At 39.3% G+C, this 23,965-nt stretch overlaps 3 protein-coding genes across 4 annotated transcripts in view; 2 read left to right on the top strand and 1 right to left on the bottom strand.

Annotated features, from left to right (window-relative positions):
* tprg1l (tumor protein p63 regulated 1-like) lies at window positions 1-5,852 on the top strand. The gene is made up of 6 exons (XM_067591815.1): window positions 1-387; window positions 620-711; window positions 2,194-2,244; window positions 2,356-2,481; window positions 2,908-3,061; window positions 3,743-5,852. Exons 1-6 carry the CDS (start codon window positions 163-165, stop codon window positions 3,935-3,937), a joined length of 843 nt encoding a protein of 280 aa, XP_067447916.1. The 5' UTR covers window positions 1-162; the 3' UTR covers window positions 3,938-5,852.
* A 251-nt stretch (window positions 5,853-6,103) lies between these two features.
* Window positions 6,104-23,965, bottom strand: wrap73 (WD repeat containing, antisense to TP73). Of its 2 annotated transcripts, none has more exons than XM_067591812.1 (13): window positions 23,811-23,965; window positions 23,102-23,189; window positions 22,736-22,888; window positions 19,242-19,358; window positions 11,896-11,968; window positions 10,267-10,370; window positions 9,690-9,776; window positions 8,368-8,502; window positions 8,043-8,120; window positions 7,864-7,966; window positions 7,602-7,727; window positions 7,223-7,414; window positions 6,104-6,538 (listed from the first exon to the last, which is right to left on the bottom strand). In XM_067591812.1, the coding sequence occupies exons 2-13, from the start codon at window positions 23,168-23,170 to the stop codon at window positions 6,426-6,428; spliced, it is 1,350 nt and encodes a 449-aa protein (XP_067447913.1). In that variant the 5' UTR covers window positions 23,171-23,189; window positions 23,811-23,965; the 3' UTR covers window positions 6,104-6,425. The 2 variants fall into 2 exon arrangements, with proteins under 2 accessions (XP_067447913.1, XP_067447914.1); XM_067591813.1 differs by having other exon boundaries at window positions 23,102-23,183; window positions 23,811-23,964.
* tp73 (tumor protein p73) overlaps window positions 19,365-23,965 on the top strand; it is a 29,837-nt gene continuing 25,236 nt past the window's right edge. The window contains exon 1 of the mRNA XM_067591803.1: window positions 19,365-19,521. Coding sequence (XP_067447904.1) covers window positions 19,490-19,521 — 32 coding nt within the window. The 5' untranslated portion in view covers window positions 19,365-19,489. The remainder of the gene's footprint in view (window positions 19,522-23,965) is intronic.

Raw genomic sequence — 23,965 nt, 5'->3', positions numbered from 1 at the left:
AGAGTGAGGAAGTGAAGCAAGAGGGTCCCACTTCCTCATAGCCCTCACAATCAAAACATTATTGGTGCGCAATGGGTGAGTCTGCATCCTCGAAGGGACATTTTATGATCTAACACCTGGCGCACATTGTCGGGAAGCTCCTCGAACAGCGTTTGTTGCACCATGCTTCAGCTGAACGACACGGTGGAGCCGGAGAGCCCGGCTGCGGTTATCCACCCTGCAGAAACCGAGGAGGGGGTGGAGGTTGCCTTCACGCCGCCGGAGGCCGAGCGAAGTCTCGGCCACGCAGCCTCCGTGGCCTGCTGTCCCCCGCTACAAACACTGACGCCTTTTAATGTACACAACCCCACGATGCAAGCCAAAGTGAAGGACTACTTCGTGTTCAGGGTAAGTTTATCCATATTAAGAGATAGCAGTTCGCGTTAATCGGCATCAAGGCCGGATTGTTTTTAGTTAGTGTATGTGTGTGTATATCTCTTCAAAATAACCCCCTCCTAAGAAGTGCACGACCACTCTTAGCAGTGCGTCGCAGCGCATTACAGTGTATTAACAAAGCTACACCAGCGCATCACAGGGAGGAGATGATGCTGATGATTGACGTGTGTGATGCTGATCTCAGCCAGGTACCATTGAGCAGGCAGTGAGCGACATCCGGACTGTGGCACTCCCTTCTGAGGATGGAGAGGTCCTCAGTGTCTGGCTGCTAGCTGAGTGAGTATCCAAGCGGCATGTGACTGTTTTAAAGCCTGAGACATGAGACAGCTGCAGAGTTAATTGTAAAAATCAAATATACAGGCGGGTGACAAATTAAAGGAAAAACTGATACAGGTCTGAATGCTTGACCCCTACAGTGACTGGATCCGGTGACTCTTATGCTTTGGGGGGCATTTTCTGGCATGGTTTGGGTCCACTTGTTCCCTTCGAGCGAAGGGTCACTGCAAATCAATACAAAGTTGTCCTGAGTCATCACCTTTATCCTATTATGAAACATTTCTAACCTGATGGGAGTGGTCTCTTCCAGGATGACAACGCCCCCATCCATAGAGCACGAAGGGTCACTGAATGGTTTGATGTGTATGAAAATGATGTGAATCATATGCTATGGCCTTCACTGTCACCAGATATCAACCCAATTGAACACTTATGAGAGATTTTGGACCGACATGTTAAACAGTGCTCTCCACCACCATCATCAAAACACCAGACGAGGGAATATCTTTTTGAAGAATGGTGTTCATCAGCTTTGGCATTGATTCTACAAGTTACTGAACTCTACTGGAGGAATGAACACTATTCCTCAAAAAGATATTCCCTCATTTGGTGTTTTGATGATGGTGGTGGAGAGCGCTGTCTAACATGTCAGTCCTGGAAGAGACCACCCCCATCAGGATAGAAATTTTTCATCATAGGATAAAAGTCATAACTCAGAACTTGAAAGGTCATGACTTTGTATTGATTTGCAGTGACCCATCCCTCTAAGGGGACAAGTGGACCCAAACCATGCTAGCAAAATGCCCCCCAAGCATTCAGACCTGTACCAGTTTTTCCTTTAATTTGTCACCCGTCTGTACACGCACACATAATATTCCATTACATATTAAGGCTACAAGCTACGTTTGTAGAGCTGAAATAAGTCAAGTAATGCATTAACTGATCAAGAGAAAATTAATTTGCAGCAATTTCATCAATTAATCGTTTAAGTTATTTGTAAAGCAAAACATAATAAACATTAACTGGTTGCAGCCTGTCAAATGTGAGGATTGAAAGCTGTCCTCTGTTTCTTATCATCGTAAGCAACTGGTTTGGCATTTTAAGCCTGATGGTCGGATAAAACAGTCAATTTCAAGATGCCACCCTGGGCTCTGGGAACACAAGATGGAAATTTTTCACTATTTTCTGACATTTTATTAATTGATACATTAATCAATATTGAAATTACTTGCAACCATACATGTTTGTCAGCAATAGTGCATTTTTTGTTACTAGGACCTTCTTTTCACTTTAGATGTTCTGCCATTTTTATATGTTACATGACAATAAATGGCTGAGGAAGAAATTAATAAACATCCATATTGAGCCACATGTTATGACAACAAATTCTTTCAGACTGCCCCTTTGCTCAGTTTCAATTTGTGATTTATAATGGTCAAAAAGTCACTGGAATAATGTCAACTTTGTGTGTGACTTCTACAGAATTGACCATTGGAACAATGAGAGGGAGAGACTTGTGCTTATCACAGATAGGTAAGTTGAAAAGTATATTTTATTACCTCACGTTTGAGGAAATATACTGTATCAGGTATGAAATTTGACATTGTCCATTAACACAATTCAACATTTCGGTCGTGTGTGCAGGTCCCTGCTGGTATGCAAGTACGACTTCATCAACCTGTTGTGTCAACAGGTCATCAGAATCTCTCTCAACGCTGTAGACACCATCTCAGTGGGCGAGTTTGAGTTCCCACCAAAATCCCTAAACAAGTACGGCAACACATTTTAGTCTGACAACAAATTAGTATTTATTGCTAAGTCATTAAAATATTGTAGCTGAGATTTGGTTGTAAAACTTATTAAGTTCCTTCAAAACATTTCAAGTTCTGTATTGTTGGTAGAATTATTATTTATGCTGTTAATAAATTAGTAATGAAGACTAGATTTATATAACACCTATGGAAATATTTTACATGATGACAGGAAAGAATAAAGATGAGAGTTGTTTAAGACAGCATGAGGAGATAAATTATAAAGAATTGGAAAAGATTAAAACAGACTAATAATTCAAAAATAGTGTTTCTCTGGAAATATACATGGTGCAGCTTGGTAGGAGTGCTTTAAGCACTGCTGGCCCAAGTAGGTGGCTGTTCCTTGAAAATCGCATGGCTCTTATACTGTTGTGTTTTCTTACAGGAGAGAGGGCTACGGGATTCGTGTCCAGTGGGACAAACGTCCTCGGGCCTCGTTCTTTAACCGCTGGAACCCATGGTCCACAGATATGCCCTACGCCACCTTCACAGAGCACCCCATGGCCCGCGCTGACGAGAAGGTGGCCTCTCTCTGCCAGGTATAATCTCTCTGACTATATAAAGGCTAAAAATATATTTTGAGTAATTAATCTAATGGACTGTTTTTTTTTAAACATTAGAGGATTTAACGTTTGAACTGTAAAGGTGCATAAACATTTTTTTGTGTTGGCCTGTTTTTCCCACAAGACAAACAATGGTGACCACTGGTGCAACAGTTCATTTGTACACAAAAGGCAACCGCTCCAGCAGTCACAGTTCAACTGAAGACAATAGGCCGATTGCTGCCTCAAAGACGAAATTCATCCCTTAAGAGAAAGACGGTTGTTCATATCATTTAAAACAGTGTAGTCATGACTTTGTGTATGAACAGTTATTTTGAAAGCTATTTATTTCTTATTGGCAAGGCAACAACAGCACCTGGGGCAATTTTCTGGGAATATGAAAACATTTTCTCATTCAGAGCCGTTATAGCATTGCTGCATGGAATAAGTGGAGCTAATTTGTCTGTAAAGTCTCAATCATATCCATTATTCCACACTTAAGAGCAGCCTCAGGAAATGTTGCTTTCATTCTAGATGTTTTGTCCTAGTTTTGTCCTTTTATAATGATATAAATTGTATACTATGAAAAAAAGCACATCCAGTCCTGTAGCTGTGGTTGATTGGAAGATTTTTTGGGGCTGTTCTGGTTTCTTACTCTTATTCTTTTACTCTGCCAAGTTGGACAACTTCCGGACCCAGCTGGTGCAGGCAGTGAAGAAAGCCCATAAGGAGCATCCCATCCCTGGTCGTGCTAACGGTGTCCTGATCCTAGAGAGACCCCTGCTGATTGAGACCTATCTAGGCATCATGTCTTTCATCAACAATGAGGCCAAGTTGGGCTATTCCATGACCCGTGGCAAGATCGGTTTCTAAAATGGACAGTGTCTCCAAATTACAACAGAGTTCAACCCATGTGTGTGTGTTACACTGCGCCGTCTGAGGGAAGCAGTTGCTCCACAGTGTAATGCGCAACCAATCTGTGTGTGTAAGTTGAGCCCATGAGATGTCCACAACTCTTTAAGTTGGTGTCACAGACATGTGGTCAAGCCTTCTGTAGGGAGATGATGTGCAGCACTGCATGGACTGTCTACTCATTTGTTTTTAGCGCCCCCTGTCCCTTAAGAGCTGCACTCAGATCTGCCATACCTGCATGGGCCCTCAGGAGTGTATGCCCATGTGACATAAGTTGGATGACAAAAGACAGCATTTGCATCAATATATCACCTCTCTGTACTCATACTAGATTGAGCATCTTGCAGTCTCATGCTCCTTGTTTGACAAGTGACTGTCAAAACTAATGTGAACTTAAAGTTTCAGTAGAGGAATGTTAACATCAGGGTCAGTGTTTTATGGTCAAAGATGTGTTTTGTTTGGGCTTTTTTCTGCAGGAGAAAAAGGCCGCCCAGAGGTTGAGAACGTGCAGTGAAATTGTATCATCAGCCAAGAGTATGTTATGTGTTCGCTACATTAATAAGATCTGAAATGAAGGATTGCTTTATTCAGACCGCGGGACCATAGGGTAGCTTCTCGAAATGAAATAGCAGTTGTTGGATCTAGTTAATGGTCATGTCACATGACTATTGTAATAAATATTAATAAACAGGAAATTGTTCTATGATCTGCACTGCTGTTCTCAGAAGCTCTGGGCTCAACTGTGTGGAAAATAAGAGCTGGACACTTTTCAGTGTCCATGAAACTTTTTCAGTGGAAATGATCAATTACATGTTGTGACCTCTCTCTTGTCGGCCAACGTTGTGCTCTCCATGCTTCCATTTGCCTAAATTATGTCACTGCTTACAGTAGGGAGCTGCTGTACCACTTGGAGCGCTGTTTTAGCTACTGTAGCTAAATGTTCTTGTATGTTACAGATGTTTTATGTAAAAGGAGCTTGCATTTATTTTAGGCATATATTTGCACTCAGCTGCATTAAACTGCAGTGGGAATAATGGATGGGTTACAAAATGAAATACATCCAGACAAAGCTTTGCATCAGTTCATTAACTACATATTGTGTGTACATTGTGAATTGTATTAAGGTATTTTTTTCCTTAACTGCACCCTTTACGACATCATTGTGCTACCAAAGGCAACAGACCATATTTTCATGTGCAACAATGCCAATGAACAATTGTGTCCCAAAATGCCCTTTTCTGGTCTTAACATGTGCATGTACCCTGCACGTTGAGTTTGCATGACAGATGTTTTTTAAAGAAGTGTCCTCATTGGATTTGTAAATACTGATTAGGTTTTATTTATCTGCTGTTATTTCGATTTGCAGTTAACTCACAAATACTTCCAGAAATTAAAATTTCATTGCAAGTTCTGAAGTATTTTATTTAAGGATTTTAAAAGAGATTATGTTACAAACATGTGAAAGCTTACTTTTTGTTCTAGATACTTGTAGCACAGTAGAGCCACAATGGAGAATAATAAATGCTTTCATGTTCTAGTCAGGGCCTCAGCTCTGGTTGTCTTTAAGAAGTGCTTTTACATTGTGTTTGTACTGTCAAGGACTGCAACAAAGTGAACATGTCACAGTTCAAGCTTTTATAAATGAGACAGCATTCAGATACAAGATGCCTTGAGGCCAACTAACACGGTCCTTATATATTTAGCACTGCCTGTTTGTTGTTTAGATTCTTACTGGCATTTCAGTTTGGTGATAGCAGGTTAACAGCTATTGAATTCTACCAGTAATGATGCAGTATTTCCAGATTAAAGATAACTCCACTCGTACAATGCTGTACAACGTCAAGTACAATGCTTTAAAAATACACGTTGAAAAACCCGTCTCATGTGTTTGTTCCAATGATCAGATTCATGATCACAAATACTAAAGCTTTGTGAAGAGAAATGCAATTGTTACCGCATTACAGGATTTGAGAAATAACCTGTAAAGGAATTCATTAATTATAACTACTGTTTTCACTAAAACAGCTGCCTGAAACACACTATTGTCTGCAAGTAACATGGAGCTGATTACACAAATGTTTTTGATAAGCTGAAAAGATTTAAATGCATAAATTGTACTAACCCACATTATTTATGACAAAATTTATTCAAAATAATTACACAATTTCATGGGAACACACATACAAAATACTAAAAGTACAGTGAAAGCTATACAACTTCATAAAATAATCTCACAGTGTTTGGAACTAGTGCTTCAGTTTGCATCTCAGGAGAAATTTCAGGTTTTCCCACGTTTTCAACAACATCCCAGTAACCTGCTCTGGGGGCATTTAATGCATGGTCAACATCTACAGTTCAACATCTTCATCATCACCTTAACACATTCCTGGCCAAGTGTTTATAGCAAAATATGTCTGAAATGTAATCCAGTTATTCTTTTTTGTGTGCTTTACTTGTCCTCCTGGTCAGTGTCCATGTAGCACAAACACAGCTGCTCCTTTCCAAGCAAGATGAGAGAGTCTCCACTGCAGTGCCAGCTTAGTGATTGGACCTGGAAACCACCTGGTAGGAGGGAGAGAGAGTGAGAGAGAGAGGGGCAACTGTGAAGAAAACATACCTACACATACACAAAATGAAGGCTAAATCAAAATATAGCAACAGGCAGCAACAGAGATGAGATACAACAGATTCTTTCTATTTGCAAATTAAAAATAATCTTTATTTATTTCTCCTCTGTAATCAAGGAGTGTCTCATGGTGTAAGTTCCCAAATTTAAAACAAAGCTTGGTAAAAAGGCCTTTAAATGTTTTGCTCAACTCAGATGTAACAAACTGCAGTAAGAATTGAAGTCGGATCACTTGATATCTTTGGCAGATTTGTGTGTGTTGTGACTATGAACTGACTGTGAATTTTATTTAATACTGATTTGACACCCTTTCACCATTTCATCTCCCTGTATAAGTAAAAACTGCATATGGTCAACTTCCCCTCAAAATCTTCCCCTTGCACAGGAAATGAAAATGAAAACCTAAACACAAAACCTACTCTTGATAGAAGCAAACACTTCACTGGGATTTTTCTAATGTCATATTACATGATTTCAAAGTTTATCGGTCTTTAAAACTGAGACAGTGACCTCTTGCTGGCTTGTGCAGCTTAAATAAACCTGATAGACATAAGAGAGCACCAGTGCAGGCCTATGTCTGAGAACACCGTAATGGAGCTGTGTTTTCCAGCTGCTGTTACCTTCAGTGGGGACTTGGACAGAAACGCAGCCTGCCGGGGACCAGAGATAGAGTTTACTGTTGCCTGTACACAGTGCCAGCCGGGGGCGTCGGGGGTCCCACTGAAAGCAACGCACAGCCGATGTCTGCTCAAGCACAGCCTCCAGGCTCATTTTCTGCATGTCCCACACCCACACAACACTGGCCATGTTGTCTATGGTCAGAGAAACACAGATATACATTCACCACCACTCTCAGCCCTAAGAGCCCCAAGAGCATTATAGCAAAAATAAGTAAACACAAAAGCTTATCAGAGGAAGCCCACTACCACTCCATGTTGTGATGATGTACAGTTCACTTGGACTCAACATGGAGGTTCAACTGAACAGCTGAGGTCTTACCATTTTTTGTGGCTAGGTAGCGACTGTCTGAGCTGAATGCCAGAGTAGAGACACCGATCTTGGGGTTGGCGCGGTCTGGGTCTGGTTTGACCACAGGAATTTGGACCGGCAGTGGGCAGATCTCGTCTGGAGTAGGAAACAACAACAACAACAACAAATGAGAGTTGGCGATTAGACAAAGCTGGTTACTTGACCTCAGTAGTTTTAGTCAAATACAGGTTTTAGATTTTTCTTTTTCAAATAACGTCAAAGGCTGACATACATTTGCTTTGGGTGTTGAACAGGGTGGTGCCAATCGTGATGTTGTGTAGCGATAAGTCATCGCTACCAACAGCTGTCCTGCTCTCCACTTCCTTGTACACAACCTAGAAACACAACAAACAGTAAATAACTGAACTGCAATGCCTTGTGGGCTAATCATGATGGCTGGAAAATACTCACAGCTTTTGTGTTGTTGATGGTTGCTGGGTGCTCAAACTGTGTGATTTTCTTCCATGTGATGTGATTGAGGATGCGCACCTGACATGAGGGTATTAAAGTCTTTAGTCATCTACTTTGTACCAATACTGAAAATTACATACAACTAATCATAGGCCTGATGTCTGACACTTTCAATTTATACTATTCTTAATTTGCAGAAATTAATTAATTAATTTCTTAAGACATGTCCTCACAATAATTACTTATAATTTGTGTTAGTTGTGTCAAGCTATAATGTGATTTAATCAAGGTCATTAGCATTCATTTATTCAGAGTTTGTGCATACTTTTTCATCATAGCTGCCAATGGCCAGGAACTGGCTGCTGGGGCTCCAGGTCACAGACTTGACACCCAGCGACCACTCATAGGCACTGTAAGTCGACAGCAACCGACCATCCAAAGAATACAGCAACACCTTGTACTGCAGAGAGAATACAAACACATGAAACAATACAAACATCTATCGATTTATTCTGTTTATGCCTCCACTAGGACTGGTCAGGTGGACAATTTCAGTATTTTGACAACAACAATGCCTCACAATTACAGTTAATTTCCTCAAAAACACTGAAAGTGGGCATTCAGACTGAAAACAGCACTGTGTTGAGAAAATGCAAGCAGCTGCGTCGGCTGTTATTTCAGGTAATGATGAGACGATGAAATTCAATCCAGCAGTAATATATTGACAAGTTTGAAGGCTTATCAGACACCAAAACATGGCATATTAATACTATGAAGAAGGATTTTACTGGTCTGGATAGTTATTACAGCAGCAATTATTTTATCTTTCTAACAGTAGAAATACACTGGCCATGTTACAAAGTTATCTACTAGGAATGTAGATTACTTGCACATATTTCATTGGCAAACACAACACCTTGTTGGATGACGTTGCATTGCGTTCTGGCAAAAGTTGAGTGCTCTGCATTGACATCCTCATTGTGTCAGTGTGGAGTGGCCTCATTCGAATGAATGACGGGGACCGGACCGTTTTTTCATACAGGGCTAAAGTCCATCTGAATGCAGCTTTAGTGTTTGACTTATCCTACAGTTCTGTTACAATAAGATTTGACAGGATGTCAATTTCCAACAGATAACTGTTTTGTAAATAGGTTCACTTTGTAAATGTGCTTTATTGTTAAATTTAATCCTGAAACTGAGAATACAAATATATATGTTCCTCAGCAACATTTGTTTTGCAAGGATCACTTGTATTTTTATTCAGATATATCATAAATTTCTGTCAGCATTTCTAATGCTACCATACACGGGAGCTTTTTGGTAGCTGGTATCATGAGTTTTTCTATCGAACCAGTGTCTTTATACATACAGTAAATTTATGCATAAGACATTTAAGTTGTATACTTTCTTATATATGATACGATGTTAAGATGCATAGATAGTAGTCATTATCTTATAACATGTATCAAACAGGCGTAAAAGGGGCAAACAGCTGATAATGTGGTTGTATACATTATTTCATAACAGACCTTAAGGGTTCTTCTACCTTTGAGTATTCAACTCTCATCCTACTCAACAATACAATCAGGATGCTTAATCTGTCCTTTTCCCTTGTTGAATCTTGAGTCTGTAAGGCAGGTGACTCACCTCCAGACAGCTGTCCCACACTGCCAACACACAGCCATTGGGAGACCACTCCAACCCTGCCAGATCCTGTGTCTCAGTCTCAAAATGCTATGAAAGAGTTAAGTTAAATCAAATTAACTTATAAAGTAAATTTACAAACAAACAAAACAAGAAAAAAAAAATGGTCCCAGGACAATCAAGACAATAGTTAAGAATTCACCAAAAGTAGAGAAAAGAAATAACAAAAATCAATAATCATTGATTTCCTCAAGACTGACAAAAAAATATTTTATTAGCATCCATGTATCTACCACTGCATCTGCTGCATGGTATCTTGAATGATGAAAGTTTACTCTCCATCTTGGTCAATGACCATGTCAAAGAATGACAATTTGGAATCTATATGGCACTGAGGCTGTTGCATCATGTTGTAAATCAAACTGAAATGCAAATCATGCCTGAGATGTTTGTCTACTGTCAGCGACTGAAATTATATATATTTTTGGTCACTTAAATTTAGGTTTTACAGTGTAAGCCAACTTGTTAAATGTATAAAAATGTCCTCTGATAATACTCATGACACTGATGTCCTACTTACCCTGAGTAAATGCCAGTCGTCACACACAAATACACTGACATAGTCTTTACAGTCACGGCGTTCAGCCAAGGCCATATAGCAACCATCTCTGCTGAAATCTACACCTGTGGGTGAAAGATGACAAGGGAAAGCTTTATTTTTTTATTGGCAACGATCAAGTATAATATAGATCTTACAATGACACTGTGACAGCTGATCTATCTGGCCGCTAGCTATTTAAACTGAAAAATATATGTAAACCCCCCCCACCATTGCATGTATGTGCGCTTGCTTGCTCGCTCACACACATACACAAAGGCTCCTGTTGCGCTGTGGCCGCTGGCCCGGTGAGAGCCAATCCACACTGCCCACAAATATGTGTTAATCAACCACCCAAACCTTACCCAACCCGCAAACCACCAACTTTTTTTTTTACCAACTGTGTTTACTAAACAGTGGTAGGCTCAGTGAACTGTGGAAAGTGAGCAACGCGCTATGGTTTTGTTGTGAAATGTGTACTTATTACAACCTTTGACCTACCAACAGGAAAAGCAGAAGGAGTAAGCTACGTTCTGCTATCGCTCTGGAGCTTGTTTTCTGCTCTTTTGTTGAGGAAATAATGTTGCTTTAGATGCGTGAGTTGTGAAATGTGTAGTGGTTGATGGAGGCAGCTAGCTGTTTCATTAGCTGGAGAGCTAATATCTGCAGGGTGTTTCTAGTCGGATAGCACCGTTTTGTTGTGTTGTTGTGTCATTATGTCGGTGGTTTGTTGATGTTAGCCGGAAAGAGGCAAGGAGTGCGCAAAAACTTCACTTCCGTTGGATTTTCGTGGAAAATCTGGCCCAGGTCCTTCACAAAGAAATCAGTCCACAGGCTGTTACAGACAACCAAGAAAGTTGGGGAAGGTCTTCTTTCTTACATTACATTACTACTCGTTCACTCATTGGCAATAAAAAAAGATTAATACATGTAAATTGCTTCACAATTCTACATACAGAACCTTTAATACTTATATTATACAAGCAATATAAAAGGTTTTAATATTCAGTTTCAGCCACTTTAATCAACACCCACAAAATGAATTCTGAGTCCTGAAGGGAGGTTTAATCACAGCAGCAGCAAGCAATAAATAAATGCAACACAATAAAAAAATATTTTCAACTTTGATCAATATATTCTTGTGTTTAGGCATGAAAAAAGGCAATTATCCATTCTAATAAATGAATATCTAACCTCATTTCTTCTGTGTATTTCATCAGATGTAATGATCTGACACTTTGGCACGATCAAGTCGGTGGTATTTAACTATCATGGTCATATTATTTATATGATGGCTCTGAGGATGCACGGGTCGCAGAAGGGCACAGAGTGCATTTGAAAAATGGGGAGAGTCATAGACAATCATTTTTCCCCAAGCTGCTGACAGGCCAGTTATGAAGAGCATGCCCCATTTACTGAAGAGGGGCACAGCTGTCAGCAGAGAGCACCATAGTTTGGCCACATACCCAGGGTCGTGTCAAAAGGTAAAGAACAGTATGTGATTCACTGGGCACGTTGCAGCCCTGACCCTGTCCTCAGGTACTCCTCGTAATACAAATAAACGCATAAGCCACAAGCAAATAAATAAAAAAATATTATTCTCATACTCACTCTTCTGACATGCTTTGGGATACTTGATGTAAGACACAGCTTTGGTGCACAGGGACCAGACGGTGACTCTCAGCTGTCAAGGCACCAGGGAAAAAAGAAGGGAAAAAACAGTATGGGTCATCTCCAAGTGAAAGTATACAGAAAGGGCAGGAAAGACATCCAAGCTTTTGCCTGAGAAATACTGGATTTTTCAATATAAATATCTATGTTATAACAATATACTGTGTATTGGCCCATATTCATTTTTTAACATAGACGCATGACATGAACAAACATGTTGATATGGACCTTTTAAATGTGGTTCTAAAAGCATGTGACACATGTGAGGATACTGTATGTGCTGAGTAGGACATTTTATAGCTGAAAATAAACTTTTCAGTGTTCTCTGGTGGACTATTTAATATCAACATAGTTACTAAATCTTATGTTCTGCAACTTCCTGTTACTTACCAGTCAATATATATATGATTACACTGATATATCTGTGATAAGCTTCATTTTGGCAATAACATTGGCCATATTGATATATCATTTGGGTTTGAATCCAAGAATCACATGAAAAAGGAATATCTTGGATTAGGGATTAGGTTTTGTGACGACTGCATGACTATTTGACCGGACATCCTTCTCTACAACCATGAGAAACTTAAGTCTAAAGGAGAGCTATTCGACTACTTGTCTTCTGTAAGAAGACCTTAACTGAGCCTGTGATCTAATGAGTGTTGCGTATGGTGACTGGGTGTCAACAGCGACCTATTAATAAGAGCCAATCCGCCAGGCCACAAGCCTAATGAGGCCTCTAAGTGCTCCTCTACACCCAAAGACTTGTCCATCAGCTGGGCAGATCCAGACTACACTCCAGACTAGTATGGTCCATCATGCCCTTTAACAGCTGTAGACAGAGTGCCTTATGTCTTTGAAGAGGTCTATGATAAATCTCTGTGAGGGATACAAGACCCTGACATAGAATCCATCCATCATTACATGAATGGCCCGGTAGGGCCCTTAGTGTTGTCTATCAGTACACTTCCACAGGGAATGAATGCATATGTTTAAGAGTTGCAGTCAGTCACTGACAGGGATCGATTATACAGATTCAATTAGGACTTGAGCACCTATTAAATTAACGGATACAAAACAACATCTCGTCACAGGACTGGTCCATTTAGCAGCCAAGATTTAATCTTAGACATGTTTCCACATGTGTGACAAATTAACAGCATGTTGTGTCGCCAGCAAGTTGTGTGCATTCCCATAAATGAGAAGCAGCTCCAAAGAATAACTATCTGGCCACAAGTCGGCATAACAGAGACCACGTGTTAAGACTCAATTTTGACAGCAGTCACACAAATACCCACCAGTCTCACTTCAGCAAGATTAATGCCAACAAAGTGGGTGGCACTGAGCCAACAATGCAGCATATTTTGACCTAAGGACCAGAATGAAGTGCAGAATATTTCCCTTCCAGAAACAAGAGACACATTACAATGACAGTCTTTGTGACACTATTACAGAATCTGTGGTCTGTACTACTGTACAGCTGCCAGAGTGTTGAGGTGTTCACAGACAGATCTGTTGCTGCAATCACTGCTAACAATAACGGGCCAAGAGTGACAGTACATAAATACATTACATTTTTACAATACTGAATGCTACTCATATACAGTATACCATCAGCATTCATTTTCTACAGGCCACTGTGTTGTGAACAGAGTTTGACATAGTTCAATAGTTGAGGGCTGCTTTCCTGATGGTGCAACGAAGATTTCTGTAGCGTCTTGTTTGATTCACTCCTCTTTGAAACACAGCAGTCACAAACAGTCCAATTAGCAAGGGCATGCAAGCACAACACTACACTGCACAAGCATGGCCCTCATACTTTCTTTTACAGCTTACAGTGGGCCGACATAATGTGGGTGTATGCAGCCCTGCCTGATCACACTTTGCATGTTAAGCTGTGAAAATGTTGAACTAAACTAGTTATGTATGCTAAGCAAGAAGACATTTCATTCTCATAATGAAAATATAAGAAGTCAACTCAACAGAAATGACAAATAACAGGTTAAACAGCATATTATCTTCAAAACCAAGGTCTGCATACAAAGTGACACTGTACCGCTACTGTATCACCATCATTCCACTTTCAAATAACAGTGCTGCATGTTTAGCTCGTAACAAGAAAATATCTTAAGATTTTGAAATTAGAAAAAAAACACAGCCAGAAAAAAGCCTGCATGCTCACATGTAAAAAATAATTAATAACAAAAATAAATTATTTTAAAAAAAAGGCAATAAAAAATGTAAGGCTACCCTTAAGTGTATTACTGTATTTTGCATTTGAGAATGTTCAGAGCTAAAACTATTGAACAAGCTTTCATCATGGTGTCCAGACAGACATTTGAACTGGGCCAACGTCTGTCACCTAACTGGGCTAAAGTGTCGAGCCTCCTGCTTGGTCAAGACATCCAGCTGTGTAGACCCTGTAATAACACCTCACTGCACGCTTCCTGGACATCCCCTCAGACATGGTGCCATGGCTACCGATATCAACACTGCTCAAACACAAACACACTTACACTGCTTAGATGCCTTGAACCCACCACATAGGGGATGCGGGGAGATCAAGACCCGAAAGGCAGTGTAACTTTAAACTGGTTGGAGGAAGGGTAGCATGAAGAAAATAGGTGGGAAATGCTTTTCCATGTGGGGTGGGATGTAATAAGATCCTTAGTTGGTAAAGCTAAACTTTAGATGAAGTATCCTCACCAAAAGTGAGCAACAGCTTGGGGATGGGGGCTAGGGACTTACGGATGGTGTGAAAAGGCAAAACTCCACTACAGCAGCTGCTGTTTATCCAGCATAGATGTAAAAATTCACATATGTGCTGGGGTTACCATTAACTGCAACTGTTGATCAGTGCTGACTGTAATTACAGACAAGTACATCATTTTCTATTAATATTGTTTTGATCACTATATGCACAAGGATTCGTCAATAGGAGATGTTTCCTAGAGTGTCTTCCCATTTTTTCATAAATGGGGTTGCTGTAAAGAGAGCGGTGGGGGGCTGCAAATTATTGCTTCATAATATGGCTGCTGTGATACCCTTGGAACTTCACTTGACATGTTATGACAAGACAATCTTCTTAAGACACTGCCATATGAGACAAGTGTGGCCACTTTCTACCAGCACACCCATTTAGAATCTATTAACAAGTATTCATAACAAGAAAACCACTGAATTAGAGAACATTCCCAACAGGATAGCCCATGGGCAACATGATAAATAAGATCAGTTGCAGACCAGAATTACTGACAGCAACCTGGAATAAAACATATCTATCAGCCATTCTTGTTGCTCCCCTAGGCGAGTGCTAGAGAATGGGTGAGTATATTTGATGCCATATAGGCCTATCTGTCAGCAGAGGATTAGACTGTAAGCATTCCATACAGGAAGCCATCTCAAACCAATATAGCCTATTTCTCCTGTTACAGCCTCATGATTCTACCAAGGAACTGGAGCCTCCCGCGCCCACACATAGGTATGGGTGAGCTATTGTCCCATGTTTCAGTGTGGCAGCTGCCTACGTTTGCAGTTTAGTCCAGTAGCATTGTTGCCAACAATGCTACACGTTAGCAAGGCTCCAGGAGTACTGGCCAAGAATGCTATTGCTAATCCGATGCCAACAATGTAAAAACCATTAGAGACGTCAAGCTCAATGATGTCCTTGGCTGGAGTTTTTCCACCCTCAGTTTATCACCCCTCAGCTGGTAAAGGTGGATTAACATGGATGTGTGAGTGGCATTTTGTGAGGTCCTAAGATAAACGATTGGAACTCAAAGAGGAGATGACTTACATGAAGTCTCACAATACAGGCAAGGTTTCAGCAATGTGACTTTCTATGAATCTGTGACACGGCACCACCCTGCATCTGAAAACAGCTGTTTGGTTTTTTGGGTTTTTTTTACATTTCTTCCTCCAAAAACAAATAAAGTTCTACATCAAAGCCTTTAAGGAACATCTCAGGAGCATTTCTAGCTGGCTAGAATAGTGGTGCTCACCTGTAGTCTGTCTAGAGCTGCCACTGAAACCCCTATCAGCACTAGAGACCAATACCCTAACTCACTCTCCTACTATTATAATTTCAGTTGTGAGTTATTAATTTGTGTGCCTGCAAATTAGAAAGATCTGAAGATATTGTATTTAAGATTAAAACACACTGCAACAGCTACACAAAGACAGTCAGCCAGTCAGACAGACACAGCTAGCTAAGCAGATTTACTGACACATAGACAGACAGATAAACACACACACACATACAGGCACGATCCACACCACAGGCAGCTGTCCCTAAACAAGTTAATATAGCAGGCTGTTTATGAGTGGGGCTGAAATTCAAGCCTGACACGGACACCCGTCTGGCACAGCCTTAATGAAATCTTGGGTTGGGGTGAAGGTAAGTTCAGTGGGCCCCTTGGCAAGGTGGTAGCAAGTGCCTATTTTGCCTCTGTTAAATTAGTTTTGCAACCTCAACTACACAAACATGCTTAGTAACACTAATCAGTACTAAAACTTCCTGCTCATATTTAACCAGGTGACACCTCACTGGGGCAGTAAGTAACTGCTGGTTTTTGAATCCACCACAACCTGAGTGAGAGGATATTGTGATGTGGTGAACTACCATGAAAGGCTTGTCATCATTAAACCATTAAAAAAAAAAAAAACATCCATGAAGATTTCTTTCTTAGAAATGGACGTGACGAAGATGAATAATGTGTGCATAACATTGTGGTATAACCTAACCCTCCCTGACCCTATTTCCTGGTAGCTCAACATTGTTTTCTCAGAGTTTCTGACCAATACTGATTTGGAGTGGCTTGCTTGAACAGAATTTAACTACCATTCCCAGTGTGACTTAAAGATCACAGAGTATCATTATATCTCATTTTCCAGTGATAGCACCAGTTTCTCTATCATAAAAATACCAGAGAACAGTGAAAATTGTCTATCATCACAATGTCTTAAAGCCAAAATTGTTGTCATCAAGTGCCCTGCTTTGTCCAACCAACAGACTCCAACAACATAACTCCAAAAAGGATATTCACTTGACTATGATATAAGACAGAGAAAAACAACAAATGTTCACTATTGAGAGGACTTAAGAAATGTCTTTTTTCTGGAAGAACGATGATTGATTATCAAAATAGTTGCTGATTATTTTTCCATTTCAGCCAAACACCATAGAAGGAAATGAATGACGATAAGCACAAGTCATTTCACAAAGATTCATTTACTTTTGATACTGCTCATTTGAACTACCCAGTCATGTGCTGAATCATAAGATGACTGCATCTCACACTGACAGTCTAAACCCTATGATATACTGTTCTATGCAGATGCCATATCTCCTTAGGGAAGGAGCCTCCATTCCATCCTATTCCTTTTTTTTTTGGAAGATGCAGACAGACACAAAGCAGACATGCCACAGACGCTTGCACTCCATGCACCCTTCTCCAGACCAGACACAGTTGTGTTGGCCACAACACCTGTCAAATGATTCCTGGAGTCAGGTTCAGCATGAGAGACACGGCCCACCACAGTGCCCCCGTCATATTCCACATGGCCCAAGGGTAGCAGCTACAGTATATCTTCTCGCCCCCTACAACACGTGCTTACTGTGGAGTGAATATAAAACAGAAGTCAGGAGGCACAGGATGGAACGAAAATGCATCTTTATTAGTCTGGGTATCACTCTGAAGACCTATATAAACAACAGTCAACATCTCATCACTGTTTTTCTTCATTGTTCATAAACCTATTTTGGGCAAGTGTAAACTACCAGTTTAGAGCGATCCATAAAGTAATGAATTGAAATCTTTCTGGTACCCTCGCTATGTTAGAGGGTCTGCATTACAGTACAAAATCATTTCCGCTACTCACACACCCAGTACCAAGGGATGTCCCATTATACTAAATAAATACTGAAGAAAACAGTCTAAATGCTACAGACAGTACCGCCAAACTCCATCGACTCTTACATTAGGTAATCACCAAGGTCTGATACTGGGCCCTTCACTGTTCCCTGTGCACAATATGATTCTTAAAGTCATGATTCATAAAAATACAATATTTCCATCCATGCCTATGCCAATATAATGGCAGATATTAGTTTATCACAGGATACATTGTGTCCAGTAAAGACTTCCGGTACAGAAATATCAAAGATACAGTATGTTAAATAATAATAATTTAGAAACAGTGTCTCCATTACTTGATTACATAGTCTGTCCCCCAGAGAGCACTGACAAGTTCATTTTCCAACTGTAAAATGTACCACTCAGTACATGTATTGCACATAATTGTTAAAAAAAAAAACACATTGAAGAGATCTTTATCAAAAATGTTTGTGTTATGTGTTTCAGTAAAAATGAATTTTTGCTTATTTATCAATATCAGACTTAAAAAAAAAACTCTCAAATATCGTCATCAGCCTCATAAATCCAGTGACAGTTGGGCTTTAGTACATTCACTGATTCACTGAAATAATAAATGCCACCAGATCAGCTCAGGTCAGGTCAACACAAGATAAATATGAGACTGCTTTATTTGGAGCTAATTAAACTGCAGCTATACACCAGGGAGTGGGATTTCCTCAAAATGTCTGTTTCAAAAAATATATTAAATTATGCAATCCTATTTCCTTAGTGGAAGACATCTGCAAAATAAGCCATTTTTGAGATTTACTCTACATTTTTCACCTCACTGAGACTGCCTGCAGTTCTGAATAAATGTAAGAGAGAGATTTTCCTCAATAGCATTCGATTTGTGGAACAATCTGCCACAGAAGATTGATTAAATCACTGCTCCAAACATACTTTAAAACTTTTCATGTTCAGATTGGCTTCTTTCATCTTTACATGAATTGTTTTTTTATCATCTGTGTATATCTGGGCTATTTAGGTTTGTGTGTTGTAATCTTTTTTCCCTTCATTGTTGTAAAATTTACTATTGTCATATCTTTATGAGCAGCAGATCATCATTAGCAGGACTTGCTGCCAATAAGAAAATACCAGACCTACATCAGAAGGGCACATACACATTGCACCCATGTTCTAGAGGTACTTGAGACCCATGTATGACAGGACGCTAACAGGAGGGGAGCAATAAAATCAGGCTGAATACATGCAGCAGACGGGGGGTGTAGGGGTGTTCAAGGAAGGCTCTGGTGTCTGGCTATTTTCAGGTCCCCCTTCCTTGTGGGCCAGCAACAGTTGAAACCAGACAAGCATATGCATAAACACACTTGGGTGCACATGAATGCATGCACACACCAACTTCACACTTACATGGAACTCAGTAGTGTTGAGAATGTGACGTCCGTCTGGACTCCAGCGTGAGGAGACTAGTCCTATTGAACCCTCATCAATCTTACAGTGCCAGTCTGGCTGTTCGAGAGACCACACCTGAAGAGAACGACAGACAGAAGAGGGAGAGTGACAGAAGGACAACCATCATTGATGATATCCCTCACACACATCCAGTATCTCCCTCAACTTGATTTCAAACAGTAAGCACCAGTTGAGCAACAGAAACCATGAAAGACTGGCGCTGGATACCCCTTCAGAGGTAAGGTACTTGCTCTGCAGTGCACATGAAGCTGATATTACACTAGTGTGCAGCACTTGTCTTCACCACTTTAATACTTTGACAAAACAAAAATAACCACAAGTTCTGTTTGTTAACTGGATGCAAGGTTAATTACATGAATTCAAAAGTAATATCCATATTTTTGATAAACATGAAGGATTCATTAACAGAGAATTTTTATATTTTGAGGATTCCAGAATAGACAATATGTGGTGTAGATGAGAAAAAAAAGGACAAGAGAAATATACAGCACGGTTCGAGAGCGAGCAAAAGACATGTCTTTGTATTCAGGAAACAAACATGTATAAATGATAATGAACTTTTATTTTTTTTTAAAGTTTAAAGAATTTTTTTTTGTTGTGTTAAATGGTGAATTTCATTTGTAATGGCAGCCAGGTGTGCCTCACTTTATATCTTATGTGTGGTTTATGTGTTTAATCAATATAATGTTGACACACTGCTTAACAATGTGGCCATTAACTGAAAATAGTATGCACAATGAAATACCCTGTGAGATTCATTCAAACAGAAGAGACTAAACCAAAATCTTAAGAAAAAAAAAAGATTTTCTTTTAAATTCAATTTTATCAGCAGTGCTGTTCAACAAATAGTCAAAACAAATTAGTCGGTTTACAGAATAACACAAAATAACAGTTAAACCAAATGTGATGTAGAGCAGGGCATGCTTGAAGCAAATTAATTATATAAAAGTGAAATTTACAAACTAACTGACCCGTCTCAAAACACAACCAGTGTAGAGAAAATGTTATTTTTGCATTTGATTTACTAGTAAACCTTTGTTTTGCCAAAACAGAATATGCTGAATTATTAACATTATGAACAATAGCCTTTTAGTTATAGAATGCAATCAATTCTGTGCAAATAAAATCTGGAAAGCAATTAATCTTATGTTTAGCTACTTCAAGAGGGTCTCTTGTCTGTCAGACAAAACTCAAGCTTAAAAAATTATTTATTTCCCAGCCACAAAAAAGTCAACATGGAGAGATGTGGATTCAAATCCTGTATTAAAATGCCATGATGATACTTCAAGATATTTAGCAATAAGTTGTATTTAGCAGTTTGCTTTATCTTAATAATTATCACATGGAACAACTTAAAGATGCCCTCCAGACATGTTTTAAGACATAAAAATTCTCTGCTTTGACTAATTATGTAACTTTCCACCCAACATCAGGAGACGGAACAACCCACTCAAGTAAAGTGCTGAACTACAGGGATTGTAATACCTAGTCCTATTAACCAATCTTTGTTTTTCAACAAAATAATTAAATTATCTTGTTACATTTAAAAATGATCCTTTCCCCCATAATGAAAAATCCAGAATCTCTGAATATAAAAACATTGTTCATTTCAAAAATGTAAATGCTGTAAAAAAGATGTCTCCTACTTTGATGAAAAGTCCATTCTCAGTGTATGTGTACTGGAGGCTTCAAGTGCCCACACTGCATGTTTATAAAGCTGTGTTTCGACCAAAAGGTTCCAGCAGCAATGAAACCAGAGAAACTAATTTTGAGAACTGAAAGTCCCTTTTGAGCATTCCTGTTTGTGTTTCCACTGCATCTGAAAAACCATGTTGATTATGCAAATGACACCCATGATGAATTTAAAAACAGCAGTGTTTGAAATGCAGTATCCACGAGGAGGAAAGCCTAACTGCAATGAGGCTATCTGCAAATAGTGTTTTATCTCTCCTCTCGCTTTGTTCTTTCTACTGCAGTTTCCTCTTTCTCATTCACTCTTTGTTCTTTTTTCAAAGTTTAATCAACTACAATGCATAAAAAAACATATGGACTTCAATGCTATTTAATTCTGTCTTGCATGTATGCCTACAGAAATGTACAAGCAGTGTACAACCCAATTGATAAATGATGACTGTCATTTCTCTCATATGAAATATTAATTCTGCTGTCAAATTCTGAGTTCAGTAAGTAAGCAATAGAAATCTAGTGTTTTGCTTTTTGGTTGCTCAATCCATTAAATGTCAAAAATAACATCAAACTTAATGATTGTCACCAGCTGCTGCGTAAAACTTCTTTTTTGTCATTTAAAATGACAATGAATCAATTATATCACCACTAACAGTGCTAATCTGGCAAAGTAAGTACAGTGGCAAGAAAAAGTAAGTAAACCCTTAGCAATTACATGCATTTATGTATAGTAATATCTAAGTTACAATTATGAACAAATCCAATCTATTTTAACTAATAACACACAAATCATTAAATTATTGTTGTCGATACTGAACAAAAGCTAATTGGAGACAGGAGTTAGCAAACTTGGAGCTAAATCAATTAAACAAGATTAGAGGTGTGGGTTAGAGCTACTTTGACTTATAAAAAAAAATACCAATTTTGAGTTTGCTATTCACAAGAAGCATCTGCTAATGTGAACTATGCCTTGCAAAAAAGAAATCTCAGAAGACTTAACTATCAAGAATTGTTGATTTGCATAAAGCTGGAAAGGGTTACAAAGTAATCCCTAAGAGTTTAGCTTTTCATCAATCTGCAGTTAGATAAATTGTCTATAAATGGAGAATATTTAGTACTGTGGCTACTCTCCCTAGAAGTGGGCGCCCAGCTATGACTCCGAGGGCACAATGCAGAATGAGGTAAAAAACAAACCCCAGAGTAACAGCTTAAGGCTTAAAGGAATCATTGGAGCTGGTTGACATCTCTATTCATGAGTCTACCATACGCAAAACTTTAAACAGGCATGGTGTCCATGGCAGGACACCAGGCAGGAAGCCACTGCTCTCCAAAAAAAACCATCACTGGGCGCCCAAAGTTTGCCAAACAGCACCTTGATGCTCCACAAGGCTACTGGGAAAATGTTTTGTGGACTGATAAAACTAAGGTTGAGCTGTTTGGGAAGAAGACGCACCACTACGTATGGTGAAAAGAGCACACATGAAAACATCATCCCAACAGTGAAGCTTATGGGTGTGTTCAATAAAGACACAAAAGATTATAATTGTTTGTGTGTTATTAGCGTAAGCACATTGTTAATCTATACACGTGACTTAGATGAAAATCAGATCATATTTTATGACCAATTCATACAGAAAACCAGGTAATTCCAAAGGGTTCACTTACATTTATGTGCCACTGTATATGACTGAGCATTTACATGTTGAGTCACATACTCACATTACTGTCCTCATCTCATAACCTACCTGTACCAAGCCTCTCTTGTACATAGCGCATAAGATGAAGAGAGAGTCAGAAGACCAGTCCATGTGAGATATCTGGTCCAGGCAGGTGTAGAGCTGCAGGATTTGCAGGGTGCTGACATCCCGTACCACCAGTCTGTACTGCACACAGGTAGCCTGTACAGCCAAAGAGACAAGTCAGAAAAAGACCCCTAACCTACTTTATTTTTATCCAGTGTAACTACCAAAACTAAACAATGGGGATTAAATAATTACTTTAAAATAATGTATCTACTTAAAAGCATTGTTTCTATTGCATCACACAACACACTCTAGAAAACTACACATTAATATGTTTTGTTTTATTTTATTTTTTTAAATCACACTTACTAAATATTTCCCGTCTGGGGAAACTTTGCAAAGTTGGTTGGATTGCTTGAAGACCTCAGAGAAATTCATCTTGTGATCACAACTGTTCCTACACAAAGAAAATTTTAAGTTATCGTGACAATTCAAAGAAAAGCTCAACTGAGTTTCTTCAATGCTTTAACTGCATGAGAAATGTGCATTTTTGACTGACAGTCTACTTGTCCCAACCGGTGTAGTTTCCAAATATTAACACATGATGGCGCCACACGTCCAATAAATAAATATGCTTCTAACAACAAACACACACACAAACATTATATACAGACACACATACAACTCTTCTCTCGTGCCAGGAAGAGTCGTGATATGGGGAAAATACGTAGGGTTACCTGCGTAAAGGTGGATTTAGTCACGTTCAAAACAGCTTCAACAGAGAGAGCTACAGGTAGCAAACTAAGTTAGCCTGGCTAGAGTTAGCTGACTCTCCATTAAAATAAGTCGCTAAACTAAAATAAAGCGACACACGAAAGTCAATTTCCATTGTATCTTCTTGCTATCAATATATTTTAGATGGATAACCAGTATATAGCGAGAAGCCAAGGCTATCTTAACGGTAAAGCTAGCTGTTAGGTGTCACTGGACTCATTCAACGCTAGCATATCACGCTACTAGACACTTAGCAGGTAGTTAGCTAACCTTCACTATCTTCACAATCAATTGTCTAACTTACCTCTAACGTAATATTGCGATGCTTTTGTCTATTTGCTGAGAGACGCTAGTAGTTTAGAAAAGTTTTTTTCTTCGCATGATTGTCCTCAGAGCGCAGGATGTTGATGTGAGTTAACTGTTGCTAGTTTGTTTGTATGTCCAATCAGCATCTGTCGG

The sequence above is a fragment of the Thunnus thynnus genome, chromosome 6, assembly GCF_963924715.1.
Source record: "Thunnus thynnus chromosome 6, fThuThy2.1, whole genome shotgun sequence".
NCBI lineage: Eukaryota > Metazoa > Chordata > Actinopteri > Scombriformes > Scombridae > Thunnus > Thunnus thynnus.
The sequence above is the reverse complement of the archived record's forward strand: the minus strand, read 5'-3'. Positions and strand labels throughout refer to the sequence as shown.

Coding starts and splice junctions, on each gene's coding strand:
- wrap73 (XM_067591812.1), bottom strand. CDS start 23,170: ATGAATTTCTCTGAGGTCTTCAAGCAATCCAACCAACTTTGCAAAGTT. Junction 8,121..8,367: donor TTGGCAGCTATGATGAAAAA/GTATGCACAAAC, acceptor CCCTCATGTCAG/GTGCGCATCCTCAATCACAT. Junction 6,539..7,222: donor TGTCCAAGTCCCCACTGAAG/GTAACAGCAGCT, acceptor CCCTCCTACCAG/GTGGTTTCCAGGTCCAATCA.
- tprg1l (XM_067591815.1), top strand. CDS start 163: ATGCTTCAGCTGAACGACACGGTGGAGCCGGAGAGCCCGGCTGCGGTT. Junction 712..2,193: donor AGTGTCTGGCTGCTAGCTGA/GTGAGTATCCAA, acceptor TGACTTCTACAG/AATTGACCATTGGAACAATG. Junction 2,245..2,355: donor CTTGTGCTTATCACAGATAG/GTAAGTTGAAAA, acceptor TCGTGTGTGCAG/GTCCCTGCTGGTATGCAAGT.